At 44.6% G+C, this 26,099-nt stretch overlaps 1 protein-coding gene across 1 annotated transcript; it reads right to left on the reverse strand.

The window, feature by feature from the left end:
- Positions 1-421: 421 nt before the first annotated feature.
- On the reverse strand, positions 422-15,389 carry LOC128709718 (tyrosine-protein phosphatase corkscrew). The gene is made up of 10 exons (XM_053804728.1): positions 14,872-15,389; positions 8,944-9,106; positions 6,380-6,707; positions 3,371-3,681; positions 2,818-3,294; positions 2,654-2,744; positions 2,403-2,592; positions 900-1,019; positions 535-599; positions 422-471 (listed from the first exon to the last, which is right to left on the reverse strand). The coding sequence occupies exons 1-10, from the start codon at positions 15,387-15,389 to the stop codon at positions 422-424; spliced, it is 2,313 nt and encodes a 770-aa protein (XP_053660703.1).
- Positions 15,390-26,099: the final 10,710 nt, after the last annotated feature.

The raw sequence follows: 26,099 nt of genomic DNA on the forward strand, positions 1-26,099 counted from the left end.
ACCATCGCCTTTGCTTAACGCCATAATATATAGTCAGATAACAGAATAAACACATCACATTGTACCTTTGCAGTAGCATATACATAAACATAATCATATACAGCACACTTCTAAAACAAAACTATACAAAACTGCGCCAACTAGTGCGTGGAAAACGCCCTTAAACTGTACTGTTTGCATCGCCAAAAAGGGGGAAAAAACACACACACTGAACGTGTCTTCAAGCTTTAAGTTCAGTGGCTACACACACGCTGCTTCACTGTTGTCACACATTTCATGCAAACACACAAGGGAGATAGAGGGAGGTTAGAATAGATTTATGGATATCGTGTCCATAATGTATAAAGAGCAGGGGGCGGAAGAGGAGAGTGGTGGTGGTTTTCACAGCATTTGCCTTAAAAAGGGTTTAAAAATCCATTTGTCATGATTTTCTCGGTGGTGTTGGCGGTGGTACACGAATGTTCTCATATACTGAAATGAACAAAAGGATTGTTAGCGATCGGCGTGCAGAAGGAGACCGTTTTGGTCACTTACCTGATAATGAGTTGTTTAAATCATTCACAGTTCTTGGTAATGGTAACTGTGAGTCAGACGTAGATCTGGAAAGAAATTGAAGAAACATTAGTCAACAGATGTTCAACGATGCGCGATGGGCGCAGTAAAGGAAGTAAATACTACAAACATTCGTAAAATTCATAATAATGATAAAAGCTCGGATACACAGCTCAACATATACAGTATACAAGCAGCAACTTAAACATAAAATAAGAACTTCTAGAAAATGAAGTACTATACACATATCACGATCAAGCTTTTTACCGAACGAAAGTAATCAATTAAATGTATTGTAAAATGTAAAAACCACAACACATGAAACGGATTCGTAACGCAAATGGTACCTAATAGTGTGGTTGTGCTGCATACGATTGTTCTGCAAGTCTTGTCTTGTGTTTAAGCTTAGTGTTGACAGCGATGGGGGTAGTTGGGTACGCTGCAGATCATTCGAGTCGCATGCATATCTGCTCGTACGCGGTAGATTAGAGTGTGAAATACAATGCATAGAATACGGTTAAAAACTCATTAGCTCATAAACTCGTCACAGGGAAGCGGACTGAATGTTTGGATAGCAGAGGTACGAATACGGAAGGGAATATGTTTGTTTTTTAAATAAAATCCAACCGCTTTGAGATGGAACAAGAACTAACTTATGTGTACAACTAAGAACTACTCTCTCAACATGTGAAAAGCTCATTTTTCGTATCATTTGTTGTGATTTGGTATGCTCAATGTATCTTTCTTTCGTGCCATATGCTGCGAATAAATATTTAGCCTTTCTTCTACCCATTCTCATAATCGAAGTTAGTGAAAATCTACTGCTCATCGTTCTCATTTCTATCATTTTAATACAGCGGGATGTTCAATGTCATGTATCTATTGCTTTATGTTTCGAATATCCGCTGACCTTTCGGATGCAACTGCTTAAAGCTGCACGTGATCGAACCCAAAAATTAAGCGCTGACACAAAATCATAAGCTATGAGGCATAGTTTATCAGAAAACCGGCGTACTTTAAACCCTCTCACAACACGTGGAACTCTTGTAGCAACATCACAACTACAGATGACATTTATTGCACATGTACCTCTTCTATTGCACATCCGGCACATTCATTTCTCGCTCAGTGAATGTTTATATTCGCATTTTTCGCCATCAAACTCATTCGGCGCTTCGTATGTTTACGCAACGCGTACCTTATCTCTGTCTATCTTTCCAAAAATGGGAAAGTATTTCTCAAGCTCATGGTTACACATCTGACTAACTGGTTGCAGCTGCAATTTGATTTGCCAAAATTGTTTTTTTTTTTTAAGTCAATCCGCAAACAACACTAATGTACTGCGACGAAGAAAAGCATTTAAATTATTATGAAGTAGAAGTAATATCACAACGATGTACAAGCCAACAACGCAAACTGACACTGACTTTGCGCAGCGATACATTGTACGATATTTACAGCTAATTCCGCGTTCCGATGTAACCGTACCCCGCTATTTTCTTTCTCTATTCCCCTCCCAGCCCGTCTCCACACGCTGTCACCTCTACTACTGCACTATTCTATTAAAGTTTATGAGCGTGCATCAACAATACTCAGCACGGTAGAAGATACGCATAGAACCGTGCCATAGGGGGCGATTTTGTAACACGGGCCGTCTTGCAGACCGTTCGGGGAAACGAAAGGAAAACGTGAACAACAGGGGTCTTGTAACTGTTGGCTATTGCAAAAACGCTAGTAGTAGGGGAAGTAGTAGTACACACACGGCATCGAACGTGATACGGGATGTGGGTTTAACCTAAATTAGTTTGGAAGGCGCTTAAGTTACTTAGACATAGATTTCGTCGACGTACTTTATGTTGGTATACTCGCGGCCCACTTGTAGGCTCTGCTTTTCCGCCTGCTTCCGTTGCAGCAGCGTCTGTATATAGTGCTGGACGGCAAAGTAGACGAACTTGTATTGAGCTTCCGTCTGCACCATGCCGGACCGTTGCGAGCGCACCATCTGGATCGTCCGCTGGATGTCAATTTCACATTCGTGTCCTAAAAACAGGAGATTCGATCAGGGCGTTGTTATGATCGTAGATCTACCAAAGATTCGTACCTTGACGCAGAATTTGATCCAAAATCATATCGATCACTATGAACGTTCCAGTTCGTCCGATTCCAGCCGAGCAATGCACACAGATTGGACCCTACAAAGCGATGCATCGAAGAAAGGTCAGTGATCGTCCGGAACGCCCGTATTGATCGAAAAGGAACACTTACCGGTGTCAATCCTTCCAGCTGCAGCTGGGCCTGGCGCGTGTTCACGTCCTGCAGGAAGTTCAACACACAACCCGGATCACCCGGTACACCATGGTCGGGCCATACCTGGAAGTGGTACTGGTAGATTTTGCGATCCTCCTGCCCGCGCCAGGACAGCAGGAACTCGCGAAGCGTATAGTCGGCGGTACTCGTCTCGCTCAGGCACCGCACCCGCGCGTGCCCCCATTCTTTGCTTTGTTGCGGATCGGGCCAGTACTTTTCGCACTTCTTCTTGCCCCGTTCCATCTCTTTGGTTGTCATGACGATGACGCGCGTATTCTCCTGCCAGATCATGTTCCAGAAGTCCTGTATCGTGTTGGTGAGGCATCCTTGCGTCGCGATGTACGTCTTGAACATGTCCTTCTCGTCCCGCTTGTGGGGTGATTGTTGCTGCAACTGCATGCGGGATGTGATCGATTCGTTGCGTTTGTGTTTCATCTACGGTTACAAGGAGGAACAGAGAGATAAATTAGTAACGTCACTCCGGTGCGCGAAGGTGTAGCGCCACTAGTACCTCGCTGTTGGCCTTTAGGGAGCACTGGGAGCAGGGTTTGTTGAGCAGCTGACAGCTGGAACAATTTTTCGTCGGCTGACTCGACCCGGCACTGTACGCCGGCGAGATGTTGCTACCATTGGTGCCATTGTTGTTGGTGGTGTTTGGTTGCGAGCCCCCGGTGCAGCCGTTCGGCTGGGCCAAATTTTCCGACGACGAGCTCATATCATACTGCTCTGCCTCGGTCGGTTGACGGATGTAGTTGGCATTGATGTAGTCGGCACCCGGTACCGAACTGTCCATGTCTTTCAGCTTCACGCGGGTATGATCAACTGTGTTTGGCGCGCATGGGGAGAGACAAACAAAGAATTGTTAACCTTACTGTGCTGTGTTGGAATTGTAGAAAGCAGCCCGACCCATGACTCAAAACTTAGTGTCGACGGTCGAGTTAAAAGCTCCGTCCATTTAGTACTCCACAGAATCGACTCCTCCTACGATAATATTCGCTAAGCAGAAGGATGAATAATACGCCAATGGAAGAATTACGACGGGGAGCGGCAAAAAAAAAATTGCACCATGCATCATTAATCGACCGGGACTCGGGTGCTTCGACGCTTCGTCCACACGCCGGAAATTGTCAGCGTAGCTGCAAGATGTATGCGCAATGTCGCTAAAGAAACAGGTTTATCTATCTGTTCAAGGTGCAACGATTCCACGCGAGCTGTATGCGCGCACGGAACGTGTGTCTCTGTTAATCATTCGTCTGTCTGTCGGTAGTGCCATTCAAATCGTTCAAAAGGCAAATAGAAAGATCACTCACGTCAAGTGATTGCGGTAAAAAAGTGGGAACTAGTTTTTTTTTTTCAAACAACTTACAAATTCTGAGCGCTTTTTAGCATGAGGTTTGTTCGTAAGTTCCTGTTTAAGCTGATCAGATATCGAAGATATCGGAGTTGTACGATAACATCACGATCGTTTAAAGTGTAATCGATCGTTTGCCTCGCATTACGAGCAGAAGTCTTGTAAAAAAAACGAGGAAGTTTCATGTAAATAGTGCATTTACCCGCTCCCGCAATAGACGCACACTTGTTCTGCTAATGACTGCAAGTTCGAGGGCTTTCAATTGCGTCTAAATAGCATCCAATCAAATAATGTTGCACTCCGCGTGTTACGCACACGACATGGAGCTCCAAACAGTAAAAACATTTCGGTGTACTTTGCTAGAACTTCTAAAACAAAAATCTACAATCGTCTGTTGAAATCATCCAATTTACACAACAATTTACCCGTTGTGTAGCATTTTAAAAGCCGCATTTGCATCTCCGCTGCTCTCGGCCGGTGTCGAGCGGATCATATCTACATTTAGACCGCCATTCTTCAACCATTCCGTCCCATTGTGATGATGATGAAGCTTGATTGGCAATCTAATTATCGCACCTGAAGGCGAGTGAGGGAAGAAACCAGCGCTTTTCCGTCGCATAAAGCTGCCTTACGGGGCTCCCGGCACGGTTGACCGACATTTACGTAACGTTGTCACCCGCGTGGCCTTTTTTTTTGTTCTTTGTTGTTTTTTTTCTTCTCCGCTGTCATTTCCCTGTCATTTGCACAAACGTGCGACACACGACGCTCCGGCAGCGAATCGGCTCGGTCCGTAAGCGGGAGTTTCGAGTGATGCTTTTCGACCAAATCGTCCACTTTTACCACTCCTTGCCCAGACTTCGTTCTCCACCGCCGACGCTGCATGCGCGCCGTTGACGGCGACATATTTCTACGGGCCAACAAAAGGGCTTTCAACCAATTTACCCTAATCATCATCATGATGCACAATAATCGATCGAGCATGCACAAACTGGGGGCTGTGTGCAACGGTCGCCGCGTGGCACCAACCGAAGAGCATGTTTTATCTGTGTGGATGCCAACCCATAACCTTGACCATACCCGTGACCTTCCTTGAGGTTAATGCGGCTATCGATTCGACCAGCAGAGCATATGAAAAATAAGCCGTAATATAACGGCTGACGACGATGGCGACAGAGAGACAGTCGGAGAGCTGTCGGCGACATTATTGCATATTTCACAGCACCCACACACACACACACATTCCGTTATTGGTTGGCAAAACGGCTGCCGAATGAATTGTTTGCTATTAGTGCAACAACCGGAGAACCGCCAACGATTATCGATCGCTTCCTGATACACGAGCCGGCCATTATGTTGCGTGCGCTTCGGAAAGTTTGTTCACACGATCCGGGCACCACTCTCACACAGCGTTCGTTTAATTCGTGGTGGTGTTGATTCAATTGCGATCATTAGCATTCTCGCAACACTAAGTATGGCGGCGAGGGCAGCCCGGTGCGATGGTGGAGTACCGTTTCCCGGTGCGAAACAACAACAACAACAAAAATGTGATGCTATTTGCCCGATTGTGACCGGGCGATAGATTGAAATATTGGCATTTTATCGGTATGTAAATAACAACCCGTGCATACGCCGCATACGATCCTTCCTGTGTAGTCGCCCGTCGTATATGGTCATGCCCGCGGTTGTGCCGCTTTAGCAGCAGCGCGCGTTTGTCTGTGTGTGTGTGTACCGAGGGCGGCCCAGGTAGTATCTTGGCGTCGACTTTTGAAAAGATGCCTTTTTTATAGATCTCCCAGAGCGTGCCGCGCTCCGGCACGAGGCGACGAGCGTATAATTCTGCGGAGGTTGCTGCGTGGGTCTCGGTTCTAAGTGTGCGTTTTTACCACATCTAGAACTGTGGGCAAAAGTGCGCCCGGGAAACTTGTTTGCTTTTAATTACAGCGACCACAGCAGAACGCGCCAACGTCTCATGACCGTGAGAAGTGTTGCTCACGACATGTTGACCGAATCCTTCTTTTTCTTTTGCGATGTTATGCTCAACATCCTACGAAACATAATGTAAATAGTGTTTGGAAGGCGATCGATTGTTTGCCGCCCAACAAACAATTACCATGGAGTAATTCTCCAATTATTCAACACCGAATAATTGCTCCGCAGCGCCATACTTACATGGTAAAATGTTCTTATATCTATTCTTGGCGCGGTTCTCGTTCCGTTGGCCTTCGCGGCGCGAAAACGTGTGCCGACATTCCTGCTGCTGCAGAGATTCGAACTCCTCCCAGAATCCGCCCTTGCCGTACGATTGGCCACTGTTTTCGCGCTGCAACTGCTCGACCCGATCGTTGATGCCGGCCGCCGTGATGCGCGTCGCATTGAACGGTTGCCGCAGATGGACGACGGTACCGCACGTTTCCACCATCGGGTTGCGCTTGTAGTGTTCGATCAGGTCGCACAAGGTTGCAAACTTTTGCCCACCGCCAACGTCGTACATTTTCTCCTGCGAAGCGAATAGAAGAACATCACATAAATTGCGGGTGCGCTTGATATGGAGCCTGGGAGGATAATGACGGGGGAAGGGATGGGATGAGAAGGGAAAGAATCGCTCAATGAATTGCAGTGTCGTCTCGTGCAACGCGATCATATCGGCCGGGTGCGGTGCCGTAGGTGAAGAAGAGACGGTCATCTTCCCCAGTGGTAACCATTCACCTTATTTGTCATGCTCCAATGCGCCACATCCGACAACTGGCGTCATCAGGCGAATACTACTCCACGTACCATAAGCGGAAGAGTTTCGGTCTAACGTCAACGCCAACGATCGACACAACGGCGAGGTTCCGGTCAAATGGGAAAGTACGCACCAGCCCTGGCCGGTGTCTTCCACTAACAAGTGCCGCGACACGGACACACTTGCGCAAAACTGCCGATAAACGATTTAATTATGACTAATTCGAAGGTTGTCGTCGAACGCCACCAAAAGGGTTCGCTACCTGCTGTAGTGTGTGCCTTTTGCGCTCGTCCATCGATTGTCACGTCCGTCGCATGTTGCTAACCGTCGTTTAATTTTATGATCACTTTCTGAGGCTTAATATAGACTCTCGGTTCAATATTTATTTATCAGAATATTACTCACATCGTTGACTCTACTCTTTGTTTGTTAATATGTTTGTATGGGTTATTCTACAAAATGAATGTTTTGAGAAGAGTCATCCGAATCATGAGTCAGTTCGAGAGGTTAACGATTCCCCAAAGAATCATACAAACTATTGATGATTCTAAAAATGATTCATAAATCACAGAATATTTATGTGATTTCATGGGATTTTCTGGCATATTTACAACAACTACAAAAGTCCGTAACTTAATGATCAAAGACAGATGATCATATGTTCCTTTTGCTGAAGAGCTGAAGGACTCCTGGAATATGGTCAGGAGAAACTTCGCCTTAATTTTAATGAACTTTGCATCTTTCCAAAGTTGCGTGAATCCTTACAATAGAAAAAGGATACGCTTCACATCAAATTGAATTCTAGAGATTTAGAGATTTTAGAGGCTTGCAAAATACTTTAATTACAAGTTAATGAACTCCGAATAACCAGACACACAATCATTAAATGATCCCAAAAAAGCGACTGAAACCCTACAAATGAACAATATCCAATTATACCTTGTTTTACATGTCATTTTCCTTGCTGTTATTGCATTAGTGTTAGGTTGCAAATTGTGACCAAATAAACATAAGCTTACGCAAAACCGAAACTCAGAAAAAAAATCCATAATGGATTCCTCCCTACTAAAAGTCCTTCCCCAAAACTGTTTATGCTGTTCCATTCATTATTCTAGACGTAATTGCTCTTCGTTCTACCATTGTCACCTTGATCCAGTTTGGGCAAGGTTGGCGGACTTACGTTTAGCATAATTTTCCCATTTGGCCCTCATCAATTTATTGTCGCAAACTTTTCATGTGGTTTCCTTTTTTTCACGCAAACGACAATGGTGAATATTTTCCTTTTCATCTAATAATTAATTTTTAAAGAGTTGTTACATCATTTCTTCTAACTTCTTTCTATGTCCAATATTTTCTGCTAGAGATAGCAATAATTAACAACTCCACTACAGTTCAATCACCACTGCAAAATAAAGCGACAACTTCCCTTGGAATTATTATTGTGGGCCCAACGCCAGAGGAACATACAAATAAAAAATAAACAGCGGACAACTTAAAGCGGCAACAGTCGTTCGGGTTTGTTGCCGGTTTAAATCGCTACAAACACGGCGCAAGACCTTCGTCGCCGTGCCATGTTCGGCAGATGGCAGAAGGGCTACAGCCATCCGTCGTCTGGTCGCTGCTGTTTGCCTGCCCTCCAGCTGTCCTGCCGCCCGCTGTACCCTGTCCCCCCAAAACCGCAACGGTTCATGCGTCACTTGTCGAACGGCGTACTGTGCTAGTGCCAAGGTCATTCCGCTGTGTCGCGACACGTTGAGAAGGAAGCGAGCATTAACATAAGAGTCGTCATGCTTTGCCCTGCACACATACACACACACCCTCACATATGTATATCTATCCGGTGCTTTAAATGACTAACGTCCAGAGTGGACTTTTCTAGTGAAACTAAAGGTATTTCAGTGCGAAAACTCTCAAACAAGCTTACTCTTATCGCACTTGAGAGACACTGGGAAAAGGTAGGGGCTGAACAGTGAATTTCTTATCTAATGCACACCGCGGTATTACTTACATGCCATCGAATCATGACGTGCGTCACCTTGTCGTCCGCCCGGACAGAAAGCACGAAATCACTGAGCTTGCTTTGAGATTCACGCACTAGAAACGAACCATTCTTGCCGCGTTCTAGGATAAGCTTTTCCGCCTCCTTAGCGGACAGATTGCCGTGGAACCATCTGAAATTGTGTGAAACGAAAAGATGGAAAAGAGACGGTTTTTGATTAGCATTAGCTTCACCACCATTGGACAAGCATATAATATTATCAACCCATTTCGATCCCATACAGAGCTCGTCTAAACGGATGATGAGGAGCGTCACAACTGTGTCTGATATCTGCTCCACTGCATGTTTTTTCTGCCTCTTCGTGTGTGCTGTTGTCGAATTTCCCCCCAAAAAAATAAAACAGGGCCACCAACACGAACTCTTACCCAGTAGAGCTGCCGATCGATAAATCCGTAAACAAATTCACTGCCCACGTAACGACACGGGACCGCAGCACACTAACGATCTAACTTTTATAGAAGTTCAAGTTCAAGTGTGTTCCCGTTTCGACCAATTCTGCACCCTATTTACGTAGGAAGATTCGATGAGGTATAGTTTGCAAGACACTTGGGTACAAAATGTTCACCAATCACAACACAACACACGGATCCCCGGGTTCTGATGCACATAAGTGCAGAATAACTTGTGCAGTCCAGTGTAATCTGCAAAGCTGACACCGAGTTTGTTGTACACTGCTAAAGACCCAGAAGCTTTCTGACGTCCGTTCGACGAGAACGCACGGATGGCGTGTGCTCGTTTTGTTATGTCGTACGGACAAGTTGTTGCAAGCGTGGCTGTGTTGCACGACAAGCCGCACTATGTTGCATCGTGACCGTGCTCGGTACGGGTTCTGAGAATGCACGCACGGAAACCGGCAGTCATCGTGTCGAACGATGGTAGAGAGGGGGAGGCGAGGGGGGGGGGGGGGAGGGAGGGGAGATTTCGTGCATAAAAACACAAGGAGGCTTTGACTCACCCGCCAACCTCGCACTCTCACGGATGGATTGATTATCACGCGCGACTTGATGCTGATGTTGCGTGGCGAAAGCTCTCCGGGGAAGCTTTGTAGACTGTGCTTTTCTCATTGGTGACTTTTGTAGCGCTTTGCTATGCGAACAAAACGTGTTTCGTGCCGGAAATGCTATCACCGGATCTCAAGAAGCGTAGTGGTTCCCCGGACAAAAAATCAACACGTAACACTGTGTAATGGGCAAGGGAATCTGATCGGAACGGCAATAATCAACAGCACCGGGTTGTGTAGTAGTAAATGCTTTTCACACCCGATGGATGAAAGGGGCGTTCGAGAATGGAGAGTGGGTATGGGTTCGTCACAAATTTGCATTTCTTAAAAGCAAAACCGCATAAAGAAGTAACACAACACTAAATGTGTGCAAAAGTTGCAGCAACACCGGTAGGTGACTCATTCGGTACTTGTTCGGCCGGCTGAAACCGCCAAAGGATGAATCAGCTAAGCTTTCGTTGCAAATAAATGGTGCCCATGATTCTTAGAAAAATGTCCATACATGGACAGCGCGATTTCACAGTGAGAAAAGCTGACGTACATTTCCAATTTTTGTTAATTTACGTGCAGACATCACGAGGAAACGGCTGCCGTCAGTGGATTTTGAGTGAGACATCAATTGGTAACGACCGCACCAAGCAGTTTAACATCACATAGCAGGGTGATGAACACAATGTTTCCTTCCCGTAACTATTCCTACGGAAATTGTGCTTTTTAAATATTTGTACACACTCTGATGCATATTTATCTTTCATAATTTGACACAGTTTCATGCGTCGATGGCGCGAGCCGCACACAACCAGCATATGTGTTACAACCGTTGCTAAACGCACTGGTGTCGCCTGGCTGTATGCAATCAACCCCTAGGACTCGGTTGAAAACGAAAACCCCCAAAAGCTGTGTTTTGTGCACCTCTTTACAGACAGAATCATCCCAGCCCCGCCGCTTTCGTACATAAGCGAGGCAGCGCTACAACTGGGGTGGAGGAGATCACACTGTTGCGGGGCGGAGAGTACGCGGTAGAAAGGGACGCTATCAAAAGGGTTCGACGGGTTTGCGTAATTTACCGGTTTGTATACTTCTTCTTGGGTTTCTCTCGCTCAATGGGCACAGAGGGTCAAACAGACACATGTACACACGCACACACACACACACACCTGTATATCCGTAGATGATACGGTGTGGTGGTGGTTGGTTGATGCATTGCTCAATCCATCAACCGAGCTCGTCGGTGGATATGTTACATTTTGGATACAGCTGTGTTGAGCTTCCCGTTTGGGAAAACGTGTCTCCAACATGCTCCGTATGTTGATATTGAGCATTACTTTAATGCATTTGTCCAGAATTCTACGAGTGTTTTAGAACACGGGAGATACTTCCTTAAGTCAACTACATTTTCAAAGCAGTCGGACGTCTGGATGCTAATATGCAATTTGGCAATTTTGGCCACTTCGTGTTACACTTAAACGAAAGCAACATACAAACACACGCACCATTTGCGGAGGGAACTCTTCGCGAGTTAGTAATTAAGAATAAACGTCCAAATGGTTTATGGAGCCCGCGAAAGATACAGCACCCTTGCGCCGTTTGCGGTAGCCTGTTTGCGTGTGCGTGTTTGAGGTAAGTAAACAATTCCGCACGGCGACATTCTGTTGACACATCCAATAGTGAAGTCGATATAGAGACGTTCCGCTCCGCTGCCAAATGCATATGAGATGATCGTGAGATCATCACGATCTTCCATCGGCGTGTGTCTTCCAGATCTGTAGCTCGGATATTGTCTCACGAACAAAGGAAGCGAAATGTGTATTTAAAAGCAAATAAAATGTTATATTCACATTACTTTACAAGACAATTAAGGTGATCTTGATCGCGATCTTATTCAGAGGCTTATAAAGTCAGTAATTTTATAAGGATTGAATTTTGATCGAAAATAATTCTACTTTGTTTTGTAATACATTCTCAGGCATTCTTGACTCGATGTATCCATAATTAGAAAGTTAAGTCTTGGCGCTCGGACGAGAATCGATATTGGATGTGTTGTGTGAAAACCCGGCATCATCGGGCCGAATTTAAAACAGTACATCTCTATTTTTCTCTATTTTTCCCAGTACTTCTTGAGGGACAGCCGGTGGTGTATTGGTACCGGCACCGTTCGTCACACGACAGGACCGGTCCAAAATCCCATCCGGACCCGGATTCACTATCCGGCTGCATGGTAAAATAAAGTCTAGTTAGCCAGAAATGAAAGGCATGACCTTAGAAGGTCGTTACGCCAAGAAGAGAGAGAGAGATTGCTATTCTTATTGTCTTGCATAAATGTCTGGAATTCTTCCACTGTTATTGCAATGAAGGTAAGAAAATATTATCCTATCAAACAAACTAGCATTCAATTCAAATAGTTGCGGACCTTTGAATATTCATTATTTAAGCAGCCGTACTAATACGATCGTGCAGCAAAGCAAGCCTCTGTTTGTTAAAAAAAAACGTGCTATTTTTCCACGCCCGTGATCTACATAGCATGGGACAGATTCTTTAAAGGATGAATACAATTAAGAAAATTACATTAACAAAACGAGTTTGGGCACAAAAATGCTCACGATGATCAATGGGCATCTTTATGCGCCGTGAGCCATTAGCGAGCGTGAGCGCTTCGTTTTGTCCGCACCGAACAGGCTCCCCACATAAACAGGTTCTAGTCGCTTGCAAAAGCAGCACTATACGCAAAACCCTTTCACATGTTCCTGCCACGCTTCCTCCATTCCATTCCTGGACGTTCTGCTATTCCGTTGAAGATATGCAAAACATTTGTTCATCGACGTATGGTCGGACGGTTCGATAATCTTCCCTCCACTGGTACATCGCAGTTGGCAGTGTTCTAGCATCAAAGCTTCACGGTGCATGATTAGAAGAGGCCTAATAAAGCTTAAACGGATATTCAAATTGTTTTACAATCCCAAACAACGCCACTGATGTCATTAGCCGGTTCCAGTAATTATATCGAATGCGGTAATGTAGTTTCGGGGAGTTTCGAGAACAAGTGAGGATAAAAATAAGCTGGAATCATCCTGACACTAGGTGGCATTTAATGAAGCATCTAGTGCAAACGAATGCAGTATGCAAAATAGTAAAATAACCGCACCGTCACGATACACGAACATCCTATTTCTAAGCACCGTTGGGGGGGGGGGCCCTAAAATCCCTATCCGTTCCCGCCCAGCCGATTGACAGGTCCGCCCTTACCTCGGGGTGGTCGTATTGGGGAGGATATGATAGACACAGATTGGCGCATCAGCGTCACGTTTATGGAAATATTGTTCATCGGGGTAATTCTCCACAAAGGAAAGATTACCACGGTGGAACATTGCATAAGGGGAGGCCCCCCTCCAAGGGGTTGCAGAAAAGTTGACAGATACCCCGAGGGATAACTGATGCTCGCGTGATATTTTGAACTCTGTCGATGTGGGGCCAGATGCGTCCCGCTCCTTCACTCTCCGCTCGTGCGCTGAAGGTCACGAAACGAAATGTCATACCCGTGACACATACGATCAGGGCGGCCGTTCGAGGAATGTTAATAGATGTCACCGATGTGTTCAAGGTTCGCCACAATTGCCCGTTGCGAATTTGCAAAAACAAAGTTTAATGGAAGAATTATGGATAACTTTCCAAACCTCACGGATTTTAAGTACAAACTCCTCCAATCTTTGTGGCAAGTTTTGTAACCGATCGTCAGGAGTCGGAGGAGAAGGTCAAGATCCCTTAACGGCAGACTTTGCCTTTAGTGGACCGTGGAATCGCTTTACGATGCTCCGCGAGCTTTGCAATGTTAGCCGAAAGTCGTAACTATAAAATGCGATCTGTACGTGATCGCGGTACACAACTCTGTACACAGGCTCACGAATCTACTGCCGATCGCATATTACCGTACGCTAATATTGCTTATTGAGGCGAGTTAAAAAGCACCTCTATTGAACTGCAAACAGCAGGGCCTGTGGTCTCCACCGAGAGCTTTTTACGCCGCAGCGTCGTCTATTCAAGCGAAATTGAAAGTAGTTGGGTGTAGGTGGGTGTTGAGAGAATATTTTAAGCTCGCAGTTACCTTCCAACAAATGAACCAATTTAGCTTAAGACGTCCTCACCGAAATTGGACACCAGCATACAGCCCACCCGCTTCTCGTTCCGAACCGATTTTTTTTTTTACGGAATGATCCCATTCAACAAACAACAAACTAAAGCTCCTCACTCTCTCGCTGCCGATTTCTGCGCATTAAAAAAGATTAAACAACATTTTTACGAAGGAGCAACAACAAAAAACTAGCAGCGCAACTGCTCCATGTCCACCAATTGACACCTACAGCTTTTACGCAGTAAATGTGACACGAGGGGGCAATGCTATAAAAGTGTAATATTTAACCAACAATAACATTACCCCGCACCTGGGCGTCGATGGCCACAACCCAAGCCGTCACCGCATCGCCACATCGCCTCGTGGAAGTTAACAACGGGGTCGAGGATAGCAAATGATTCGTTGTCCGCGTTTACACCGAGACATCGAGCGCAAAACAACGAGACTGAGAAACAAAACAACACAAAAACCTGTCGTCCAGTTTAACTATTGTGGCCGGGTGTTACTTTCGCGGCTGGTTGAACGTGCGGCGGCAGAGACGGTGCATTGCCCACAAGCGACACACCAGCCAGCCACCAAACGGAGTCCTCGGACCACTTTTATCCAACCGCGGTGCGGTGATTTGATGTGGCGCACAATTGTCTAATCGTTTCCGGCAAGCAGCACGCAGCCTCCGGGTTTCATCTCCAAGAATCGCGCCTCGTAGCTCCTGCAGGCTGTTCGGAATCAATCAAACAAGGTGCATACTAACGGATAGAACAGCAGTGCGGTCCGGAGTTCCGCTATCGCTGTGGAGATGATGATCTGTGCTACCGGCACGGCCAGCAGCGAAGTATCGAGGGTGGTTGGCAGACGGCTAGCAAGATCGTGCTCGGTCTCCTCCGATGTGGGTGTCGTTATCGCGGAGTCAGTCTCCTCCTGCTCCTCCTCCAGCAGTTGCCTCTCCTGTAACCGTAGCAAGTGCTGCTCCTGGCGCTGCTGAAGCTGTGCCTGCAGCTCGTCCTCCTGGTCGATCTCCTCCAGGATGCCACTGTCGGCGGACGAAATGCTCGAGAAGCGCCGCCGCAAACATTTCCGGCCATTGCGCGAAAACTTCCCCAAGCCTTTCTGCGACGTAGAAAGGTTTTCTGGCTGCTGTTGGTTCTGTTGCTGCTGCTGCTGCTGCTGCTGTTGCTGGCGGATCACTTCCGTCGGTGTGGATGAACGGCGCTTCAGATAGTCGACCGTACCGATCGTGTTGGTCAGCTTGAGCACGTACTTCTTCAACATCTTTAACTGCCGTTTGTTGCTCCCGGACAAGTGCGAATGTCACACTCAAATGTACCGTTTGCTGCTGTACTGGCGGATATCGTGAACTGCACCAATACTGTAACGTTTCCGATTTGAACTTAAAACAAAAAAACAGTATATGCGGACAAAATGCCAACTATTTCTTCATCACTGACTGCGTTGGGAACTTCGCCACATCGGCTTCCTTGTGGGTTTGCTGCTTCGGAAGCAGGAACTCGACGATGTGCTCAAAGAAGAATCCACCACTCATTTTTACACGGCACGGCACTACCACCTTCGACACTCCTTCTTTGCTTGCGAATCTTTGCTACGAACAATGTACTGAAGTTCGATGCTTCAGGCAACACAATTCACTTATGCACGGCAAGTTAGATTTCACACCGGCACCGGCGTGGCTGTCGAGGTACTGTTTGGCACAACCTGGCGAACACTGAACGTGCCTGAAGCAGCTTAGTGTTTTTCCGCGTTCCAAAAATTCCAGAAATTCCCGTGTACCAATATCACAACGTTCCAAAGTGCACCCAACTTTGTCGTATTGGTTCGCTGTGGTTTTTGGAGGGCTTCGAATTGACTGCGAACTATCGCCTCGTTTTCGAGATGCGCTACTGCTTGCTGAACTTGATCCGCCGCACTAAACCGATCGTGGTCGATCGCGTGTCATTTAATACGACAGCGGCCAGACTTCATCCGTCTGTACGAACCGGGTGTCACCGCCGCGCGCTGGTGTGCGTGTGATCTGCCCAGGTACGCAGAGGTACACACCGATACACAGCAGCCCGCACAGCAGATGATTACGGTGGTAGGCGAAGCGCGAATTTGAAGTGAGTTGTGGTGGTCGTTGGGTTCGTAACGTCGTACTCCAGGCATCCCTTCTTCTTCTTACGCTTTGGCGTACACAGCCACAGTCGTGGCTGTCTGTCGATATCGCAGGTGTACGACATACACACACATCTGTATCTTAAGCGGGTAAACCGCGCAAACAGCCACCACCACTACACGATCAAGCGCGAGATGACGACCAAACCCAATAATCAGCTTCGACACCCGGGGACGCATGCGACACCGGGGTCCAATTGTTTCGTGACGCAGTGGAATCAGGTAAAAAACAGCCCTTCCAAGCATTCCACCAGCAGTATCGAAATGAGTTTATAGAGTTTACTAGTGTTTGCTAGTGTCCTGATCGAAATAGCAGGCCTCCTTGCATATGTCAAGCTTGTGAAAGACATCACACACAAGTTTACCGTAGCGATTTACAAGTTGCAGATGTAATTCGCACATTTGCTGATGCTGCACGAACGCACCTCCTCCCTCACCAAGAAAGAAAAGCGATTCGCTACACAAAAGTGGTTGAACAATTCAGCGAGCTAGTAAAAATAACCTTGCAGACGGATTGCGGAAAGTTGTAAGATGCTTTGTGCCGCAAGACAACTGTACTGCACTGTCCGCGCATCTGTCGCTAAGGGGCCCGTCTCGTACGGTCAATTCACACCTGCCAAAGTCACCGCCCTCCTCTCACGGTGTAAATGACAAATTTTGGACAAATATGATACACGAAGTTTGTGTAACGTGTACACAGTTTAAGGCCTGCCGAATATACGAGACACCAGAGCCTTCATTACAATAAAGCTTGTTTAGGCACATCGGCGAAAAGACCTTGAACTTGACCTATTGGAATAGAAATGATTGTGGTTGGTACGAGAACTATAGCCTAGGTTATTGTGATTCTTATTCCGGTATCGCACACAATAAACACGTGTTATAATAAAATTGCCCTACGGTCGACGGTAGTTTTTGCTTAGCAAATATCGTCTCGTGGACGTACCTCAGAACAAACGTTATGCTTTCAAGCGAAAATTTACACTTTTTTTGTAGATACGAACACAACTGAAGTTTGTTCTTCCGTTTGCTCAACAATTTACCATCAGAAGGGTGATTTTTGTCAGTTTTTCTCTGCGTGTGTGTGTTATGCTCTTTTTTTATCAGAGCACCTCTTTGTACTGGAAATCGTCCAAAACACTCGTCCATGAGGTGATAATGAAATTGTTTGTCCATTTGGAACGGCCATTTGTTTTTGTGTGGCATCCTCATGAAACCCATGGGTACGCTTAGACGAATAGTTGGGTTGTTCGTTCTTGGCTGTCTGATGATCAACTGATAATAAGGATACAATTTTTGAGAGGTATTGAAGAGTGTCCCATCGGAGGTAACTTCTCCTTTCATATGGCACTTCAAACCTCAAGGATTTTGTGCTCAGTGTTCTGCATTTTTATACTCCTTTTTATTCGTATAGCTGCAAGATAATCAGTTTTGCGTAGACAATCCAGATGAGATTGAATTCCAGGGAAGCGAAACTCACATCGGACATTAAGTGCCAGAGGTCAAAAACATTTCCCAGTACGGGATCCCACTTGCACCGTGTCTATTTCTATACAACATCCGGACTCGGCACTGCACAGCTGCACAGCTGTTTCTCACGTGTCGAGGTAACGTGCAGTCTGCTTCGTGCAAAAATCAGACCACGTCCATCAATGGACCTCATATTCTCATTCTATTCTTTAAGTCTGATGGCAAAATTTTAACGTGCCTATGACTCCCCGAAGTGCGAAACTCATTAACGGAACCTCAAAACTCATGTCCAATCATATCGCTTAGGTATGGCAGTGTTTTTTTTCTTGTTCCCTAGTGCTCATTAACGATGACATATTCCCGGTTACCTGTTGCATACGGCTCCTTTTCATTCGCTCATTACGTTAGATTACGCCTTTTGCTGAGGTCCATTAAACGGCAATATAATTCCAGCACACACCTTACCGTTCACTACCCCCGAACTATCGTACAGCGGACACTTTGTAGTGGAGTCCCCATGTGCATTCAACCTATTTATAGAGGGTACCTCTTAAAAGTGTGTTTGGCCGCGCTTGTATAAACCACAATTCAGCTCCCATCGTTGCAAGTCATTTCCTTGCCGTTTTCACAATTGGCAAGTGATTTACGGCCCGGAGCTTGCAGTGCTTGCCAAACTAATTCTTTCGAAGCTCTCAATACGGTAGACGGGAACACGGACGGACGGACGGAACGTGTTGGAAAAACAATAAACAAATACGTTGACGCATGAAAACTCGTGTCATACTTATTGGCACATGTTTCAGCGACACACCAAACCGGCTACAAAGAAACGGCCAACGGAAATTATCAACCCAAGAGTGCAAACGAAAGGTTCGGAAGCTTTGGAACCACCAATTATTGAGTTGCAAGCAGCGGAACCCTGGAATGCGTCGCATTTCATCTATTCCACGTTCGGCATGAGGCTAAAAATAGTTATGTTGTTCCATTTGCTGTGCAGAAGAATGGCAAACCAGTCCACCAAAACTTTGAACTTCAATTGTGGTAGAAATTAAGACTGCGTCAAAAAAAAAAACAAAGAGACGCCATTCGCCCACGGTGACGGATTTGAGTTCGTTTGGTGCGCAGAACAAAACAACTGGAGCGAGCAAACAATGGCTGACAGAACATGGTCGCCCCAAGCCGGTTCCCGAAGGTGCGATCTTTCCACCGTCCAACCAACGCATTTCGGGGTGGTGTCATATTCGTCTGCCCGTCCAACTGTATGACTAATGCCCGTTGAAGAACTGCGCAAAAACTCACCGTTCTTGAGGGAAGGAATAATTCACCTGGCATTCCGTACAATCTGAAGTATTCGTCTAGTGAAGCATTGATGGAACTAATTTATCTACCCTATCCGCTTGTCCCCTTAATCAAACTGTAGCTTAGCCATCTTCCAATGGTCAGACAAAATTTGGGATTTCCCTTTCATCACTCACGCAAATTGGTACGTCCTGGTTCTAGAGGCAACTACGCACAAGATCACGTACGACCAATTCCCCAGGACGACGTTTTCTCGTTTCCTGCCCCGACAAGGTCAACTAAACCCATAAAGACGTGATCTGTGATACTTGTTAGCTAGCGGTAAACACGCTTCGATGACAATGATAAGACCTCAAACGGTGCAAAGATACTTAGGATGGTGTAGTGCAGCAAATCGTGCGCTAACATTACCAGCGCCGCAGTCAAGGCTTCGGTTTTGCGCGAAGACTTTCGCGCATTTCCTGTATACGTTCGATCACGTTCGTTTCCTGTGATGGACGAGCGGTCACAAGGGACATGCGGAGCTCCGGCCAGAACTTGCGGCATGATCTGCATGATGAGTTTTAGTATGCAGGACACGATGCCGCACGTTTTAATTCTGTACGTAAATTGACCTCACGCAGGGCTGGCAGCCAGGGGAACGATTTGAGCGGAACGATATACCCCGGGTCGTACTGGCGTTCGCTGAGCAACGCACGTACGCCAGCAGATATTTTATATTCTAAGTACAATAATGGAGTTAAACTACACAAAAACATGGGAGCAGCGATTTTTGAGCGCCTAGCAACATTAAAAATGCCTTAAACAGTTCCGACATGCGTTCTACTGCTTCTTTTAATTACTCCTACTCCTACTCGCTACATTTTTAATTATTTAAGCTTACTTAGACAAGATGTTGAATATTGTTTTTCTTTGGAGCGAAAACAACCCATTGGCATTTTATTGCAGCCTCCGTTGGCATCACTTTCGAGTCGCTTCCCTGTGAGGGAATTAACATCAGCATTGAACAACTGACAGAGCAATGCAGTTGATATTTATGTGTTTATTTAAATTGCAAACAATAAACCTATGCAAATCAACTTCGTTACTATGGCGCAAACTTGTCATTTCTCAGCGATAAGCTCCATTAGTCTTGCGCAAAAAAAGGGCTAAGCTTTTTCATTCTGATGCATAAGATTAGATTACCTCATTTGCTATATAAAAATAATAGTATTTTAAGTAAGTAGAAGAGAGTCTACTCGTTGCCATTTGAGATGTCGGCTTTCAGTTCTTGCTGTAAAAAAGGTTCTATAAAATTAGAAAGCTTCAACCAAGATGCAATCATTCGCCTCTCCCAACAAGCATTCTCGTTGGCTTGTACTGTACGCTTCCTCGTTTATTGTCGCGCAATCTTCAGGAACGTTTCACTGTTTAATCAGTTGTACCTAACTTCTGTGCAGCCTTGAAACATCTTTTTTCCATAGAGAATGTACAAGTCTTGCCTTAAGCTACTCCTTTCACTGCAGCAAACCGTCGGCTTAGTGGGTGCGATACATCATTAAAGATTCTTCCAAAGGTACGCTTACAACAGAACAGAAAGTAAATCACGTCATCATGGCGCCCTTTCATAAGGAAGGAAGTGTCTACTTTGCGATAATGATCACCGATGAGTGTGCGACTGCAGCAAACCGCACCGAGAGGAGGTCCACACTTCCGTAATATTGATCGTTGTGCGCACATCTCGTACTGCTTCCGTTTGGCGAAGCGTTTGCTGTGTCGCACGTAGGATGCAGTCTGTCGTGCTCGACCATTCTGGTACGGAAGCCAAAGCGTGTATAATATACACTGCCGTTAAATGTCACTTTCGTTCGATGCGCGAGTACATTGGCGCGCTGGTAATTGTAAAGTCCACTAGGCGCGGTACGCGAATCCGCAGGATGCATGCAAAGTGTTCAATTTTATTGTTCTTTGCAGTCGTTTTTACATCCTCTGCTATGTTTTCCAGCAATCATCGCATTAACAGCGTTGGCGAGGTATGCAAATTGCACGACTACATGTGGTTGAAATTCAACGATCAGCAAAATAACGTTGAATTCTTGAACAAAAACAAAACATTCTACTTCTACTTCTATGAAATGCTCATGCTGTTTCCATGTGGTTGAAAGTGATAAAGTGACAACGGTGCAATGGTACATGGGTTTTGCGCATCTCCATAAATCGAGTATGTATACCTGCACGTACAGCTAATGTAAGAGACGGACCCGGCGGAGGTTAAACAAGATTCATCAAAATGAGGTAATTTGTATGCCCGAATGCACACAGTCGACCAATATTCTATGACGTCATTGGAATAGAGGCTTCAATGGAATGGAAAACATAAGGGCTACACTTCATTCAACACCATCACCAGACTGTCCATAATCTATGCAACGGCACTCCTCATACGATGATTGAAAGGGGACCTTTTTTATAAGAAGTGACACGAGAAAGATCTCCTCTAATGTGGAATTGGGAATTAAAGGCTTAACTCTTATCATGTGGTAATTGAATAATTTCTAACATTTATAAACACAAACATCACGTTTTGTAGTAGGCCGTTTAAAACTTCACGTTATATTACAAATAGCTAGATAAAACTATAACAATATCTGCACTTTAAACGCAATGGCCGAGTTTAAGAAAATAGATCACCAAAAATTTTAATATAAAACTTGCAAAATCGATAGCTGAAATGAACAACATAATTATTGCACAACCGTTGAATCATTCGAATACCCCTTTTGTGTCTCGAGTTCAACTCTTACCAAAAATAAAATTCATCCCAAGCATAAACTGGTTCGGTCAGGGTTGCAAACCAAATTTATGTAAATCATAACCATCCGACCAAACCGGTCAAAACCGATTCAGCTGCAATATTTTCAGCATCACGAAAAGTTCAATGTCGATGCTTTAAAGCACATCTTACCAACATTTTGTTTGGCGACAGGCGGTCTAGTAGCAATAATAGACAAACTGGTACCATCATCATGCCAACCTGGCATACGCGTGAGTAATCCAACCTTGGCGGTGGCAATGGATGGCCATTTCCTTGATTTGACACAAATTATACTGGCCTTCTAAAACACAAACAAATATCATATATTTTTTCCTCCGCAATATACTACCCAGTGGTGTCCATTTGTTGTCTTTCGCATTTACATACGATGCGACACGATATTTTTTTGACCCCAATCCGTATTGTTAAAGGGTATCAACGTTTAACTTTAGGTTAAATTCTTCATAATAAGCTCAAATGTATTCCTTAGAAATCAAAATTTTCAATCTGAAATTATTATTACTAAGCATTATTCTTAAGTAGTTCAAAAACTTTAAAATTTGTTATATTACTCTTCAATCTGTGAAGCACTTTTGTGATACGGTAGAGGAATCCAACTTCCTGGTTTTCTCATTACTAAGCCACTGTGTTGGGTTTACGCATCAACACCTCGAAAGGATTCGAAACCGGTATTATAGGCTTTTTGTCCGTTTTGTTGTGTAGCTCTAATCACATATGATCGACAACAATCGAAGTACTTTACAGATTCTATCGTTTTGTTATACTTCTATGTTAGAATACATATCTTCTCTAATGTTAAGACCATCACCAGAACATTTATATGAATATAGAAAATATAATACAATTTAAAGTTTGTTTTAGACATTTTTAAATCTTAATCTATGAAATTACTATTAACAAATCCGTCTTTCTGGCTGTTCGACGATTGTTGAAATTGACCCTGGCATTCATCAAGGGTTAAGGATAAAGCTTAAATTTTAAGACAATATCTACTAATCAATCGAATCAATATCAAGTAGGAAATTGATACCAGGTTGTATATTGCGGATGGTTTCTTCTAGCTGAATATGTTCTTGATATTTAACTCCTTCGTTTTCTTCTTCTACTTGGTGTAACGAGCTACTAGGTCATGTCTGCCATTTATGGTTTACTAGCCACTATTTAACTCGTTACTTTTATTGATTTATTGGTCATTCTATAATTGCAATGCGTTTTTATGTGCAAATCAAACTTATCTGCGTATAATGAAGTATTAATTGAATGTGTTAGTAAAGAAGATAATAAATTTTGCCATTACCAGACTTGACAAAATTATTCTTGAATTGTTATATTTTTTGCTTTCGTTTAAGCCGTTTAAGGAAACTACTGCACATGCTAGACATGACTGGACGGTATCGGAACCGTTAAGAATCGTAAGACTTTCAAAGTCTATTTATCTTGATACCGTAATGCCAAATCTAATCTATTATTATGCCCTTTGTCTTGATACCGTAATGCTAAATCTAATCTGTTACTATCTCAACTATCTGTCCTAGCCTAGCCTTTTCTACTCGTGAGTCAAATGGGACATTAAGAATTCTGAGGAATGGGGCGATAGGAATCGATAGCGTCCCGTTTAGGTTTTAAGGCCTGTAAGGGATTTGCGTTTGTTTGGACCAAATTCATTAGTGTTGGCATGTCATACGGAACTCGTGCACACCGACATTACTCTTTAAGTGTTTCATAAGGACGGTCTGGTGGACTGTGTAATAGTGATGCCGTTTTTTTGGACACGATTCGGTTCGGTAACAAATTTCATCCTACCTCATAACCCGAAATAAGCAGTTTGACTATTCGGCCAAGTGCTAAAATTAAGATTTGTAAGCTAAAAATGATAGGGTTGTCCTAGTAAGTCGTTAGGCCCACTATCGCTATCAATAGAGTATCTTATTCTCATAAGCAGTAACGAATAATCTTTACCTCTTTCTAGTACAATTGTTTCCATAGACCAATAACCAACCTAACTATACTTTATAAAGCTATAACCTACGACTGATATGACCATGGTCTGTTTGTAACTTTATTATCAATATTACCCAGATCTTATTAAACAACTTATATTAAGGGAACCGTCCTGATTGGTTTCGCTAACCTTACGCTAAGCCTAATGATTTCTACGCATCATTCTAATATAAACTTAAACAATACATATGTGTAGCGCACGAATAATTTCCGATTTCTCTATCAGTTCGTAAACTGTGGGCGGGATCACAGCAGGAGCCAATACTTTATAATTTTTGTATGACTTCGTGAATTGGGGACAACGCCTAGACGGTTGTCTGTCTCCAGCCTAAACGCCTTTTTCCCCAAGCGTGCGAAAAAAAAATCTTACCGTTCGGTAGTAGGTTCGGCACAGATCAATGGTTGCTTCAGTTCGATGATTTGTCCATTTTTTTCCTTCAACTGACCACCATATTCCATGTAATACTGCACAAGCTCGGATAGGGTAGCAAATTTTTCACCTACAAATCAACAAATAAACAATTAATTAGCGAATGCGGATGCTGCAGCACCCAACCGGGGCACAACTGACAACATGTTACTTACCACCGTAGAGATCGAAAAAATCACCATTGTTCTGGATCTTAATGTGGGTCACCTCTTGACCCCGCCGAACGGACAGCGTGAATGCGCCCGGGCTGGAGGAGGAATGTCTGGCGAGAAACGAACCATCGAAACCACGCTCCAAAAGCATTGTTTCTGCCTCCACACCGGACACGGATCGATGAAACCATCTGGAATTGGAGAATGCAGGCAAAGTCAAACATAAGTCAAAATAAATTGGGGGAAAAATGGTAATTTCACTGATTGATAAATGAATGAATTATACACAACAATCGTGTTAGAATCAGGTGTACCGTTCAAATGTAAAACGCGAAGATTACAACTTTTTACACTCTATTTCTATTCCGCCACTGCAGAAAGACGCTATTTTTCGGATGCCGATTTACCCAATCGGCAATCATGCAATAGAAAAGACATCTGTCATCATCACATCAGGTGAATCGGCCACGTGCCAACAATTTGAACCGATTCCCACCGCTCGTCGCATCGATAATTACCCGTATAACGAGAGCTTGCGCTTGCATCGGATCAATCCATCTGCAACACATGCACCAGGATGCCACTTTTGATCGTCAGCCAAACAATGTGACCCTCTCGCGTAAACGAAACGATAAAACTTGTTCCTTCTTCTTTCCTCGAACGAATTCCGTGCCAGAGTTCAATCGTCAGATGCACACCGGGGTTTTATCTAATCCGATGATTCATTTGCATCTTCACACAGGCTTGTTGCATGTGCAGGCGCGTTCACGCTACACTTATTTTAAGTTCACCGATAATGCGTTCCTTTCATCAGCTGTCGATTTGCTTGACCTAGCAACCTGTTTCTAGCCGGTTCCGGGCATTATTCCGTCCGATCTTTCGACAAACGAAGTCAAGAACCTTCAGGTCGTCCACGTACGAAAGTGAAACGGCATAATGACTCATTTTAACCGATGACGACGGTGTTAACTCCGTGTCCGCACCGGGGGGATTTTTATGAGCTTCAACGGGGGCAATTATTGCAAGTGCATGTCCTATCTGCCGTTCAACGACTGCGTGTCCACGGCAACATGATCGAGCCCTTTCTTTTACCCGGTCATAAACACATCCAAGAGGGCGTATGTGTTAGTGTTGCGTTGCTGTGCTTGCGCTACACTCTGAACCGGGTACCCTTGTTGATGACATAATTGAATGCCCGCCCGATTCTGTCTTCCTTCGACCGTGGTATAAGTGTGAGAGACCGTGACCGATGTGTCCGACACCACCCACCGGCACGACGACTGTCATCCCTCTGGTCAATGCGCGAACGTAACAGTAGTGTGAGCTTACAGACGTACTGTCGCCGTGCGAATGAATGTGCGTCAGGGTAGAGGGCCCGTTCAGCTCTTGCACCGTGGTTCCCATATTCACCTGCGTAGTGCCGCTGGTAGTCGATAAAGTTTGGTTTTATAAAGAATTTCTTCCTGGACATTGTACGACAATCATGACTTCGACGCATAGTGTCAAACTTCAAACTTCTTGAGCTTCTTCCTGTTAGCGAGATTCCAACAACAGTTGTTTTTCAGTCTAAGTAATAAATATTCGATTGTAAAAATAATCGATTAATCGTTAATATAAAATCGAAATAATAAATAAATCGAAATAAT

This window comes from Anopheles marshallii, chromosome 2 (genome assembly GCF_943734725.1).
Source record: "Anopheles marshallii chromosome 2, idAnoMarsDA_429_01, whole genome shotgun sequence".
Taxonomy (NCBI): Eukaryota; Metazoa; Arthropoda; class Insecta; order Diptera; family Culicidae; genus Anopheles; species Anopheles marshallii.

Coding starts and splice junctions, on each gene's coding strand:
- LOC128709718 (XM_053804728.1), bottom strand. CDS start 15,389: ATGTTGAAGAAGTACGTGCTCAAGCTGACCAACACGATCGGTACGGTC. Junction 3,682..6,379: donor ATATAAGAACATTTTACCAT/GTAAGTATGGCG, acceptor CGCCAAACACAG/TTGATCATACCCGCGTGAAG. Junction 2,593..2,653: donor GGATCAAATTCTGCGTCAAG/GTACGAATCTTT, acceptor TCCTGTTTTTAG/GACACGAATGTGAAATTGAC.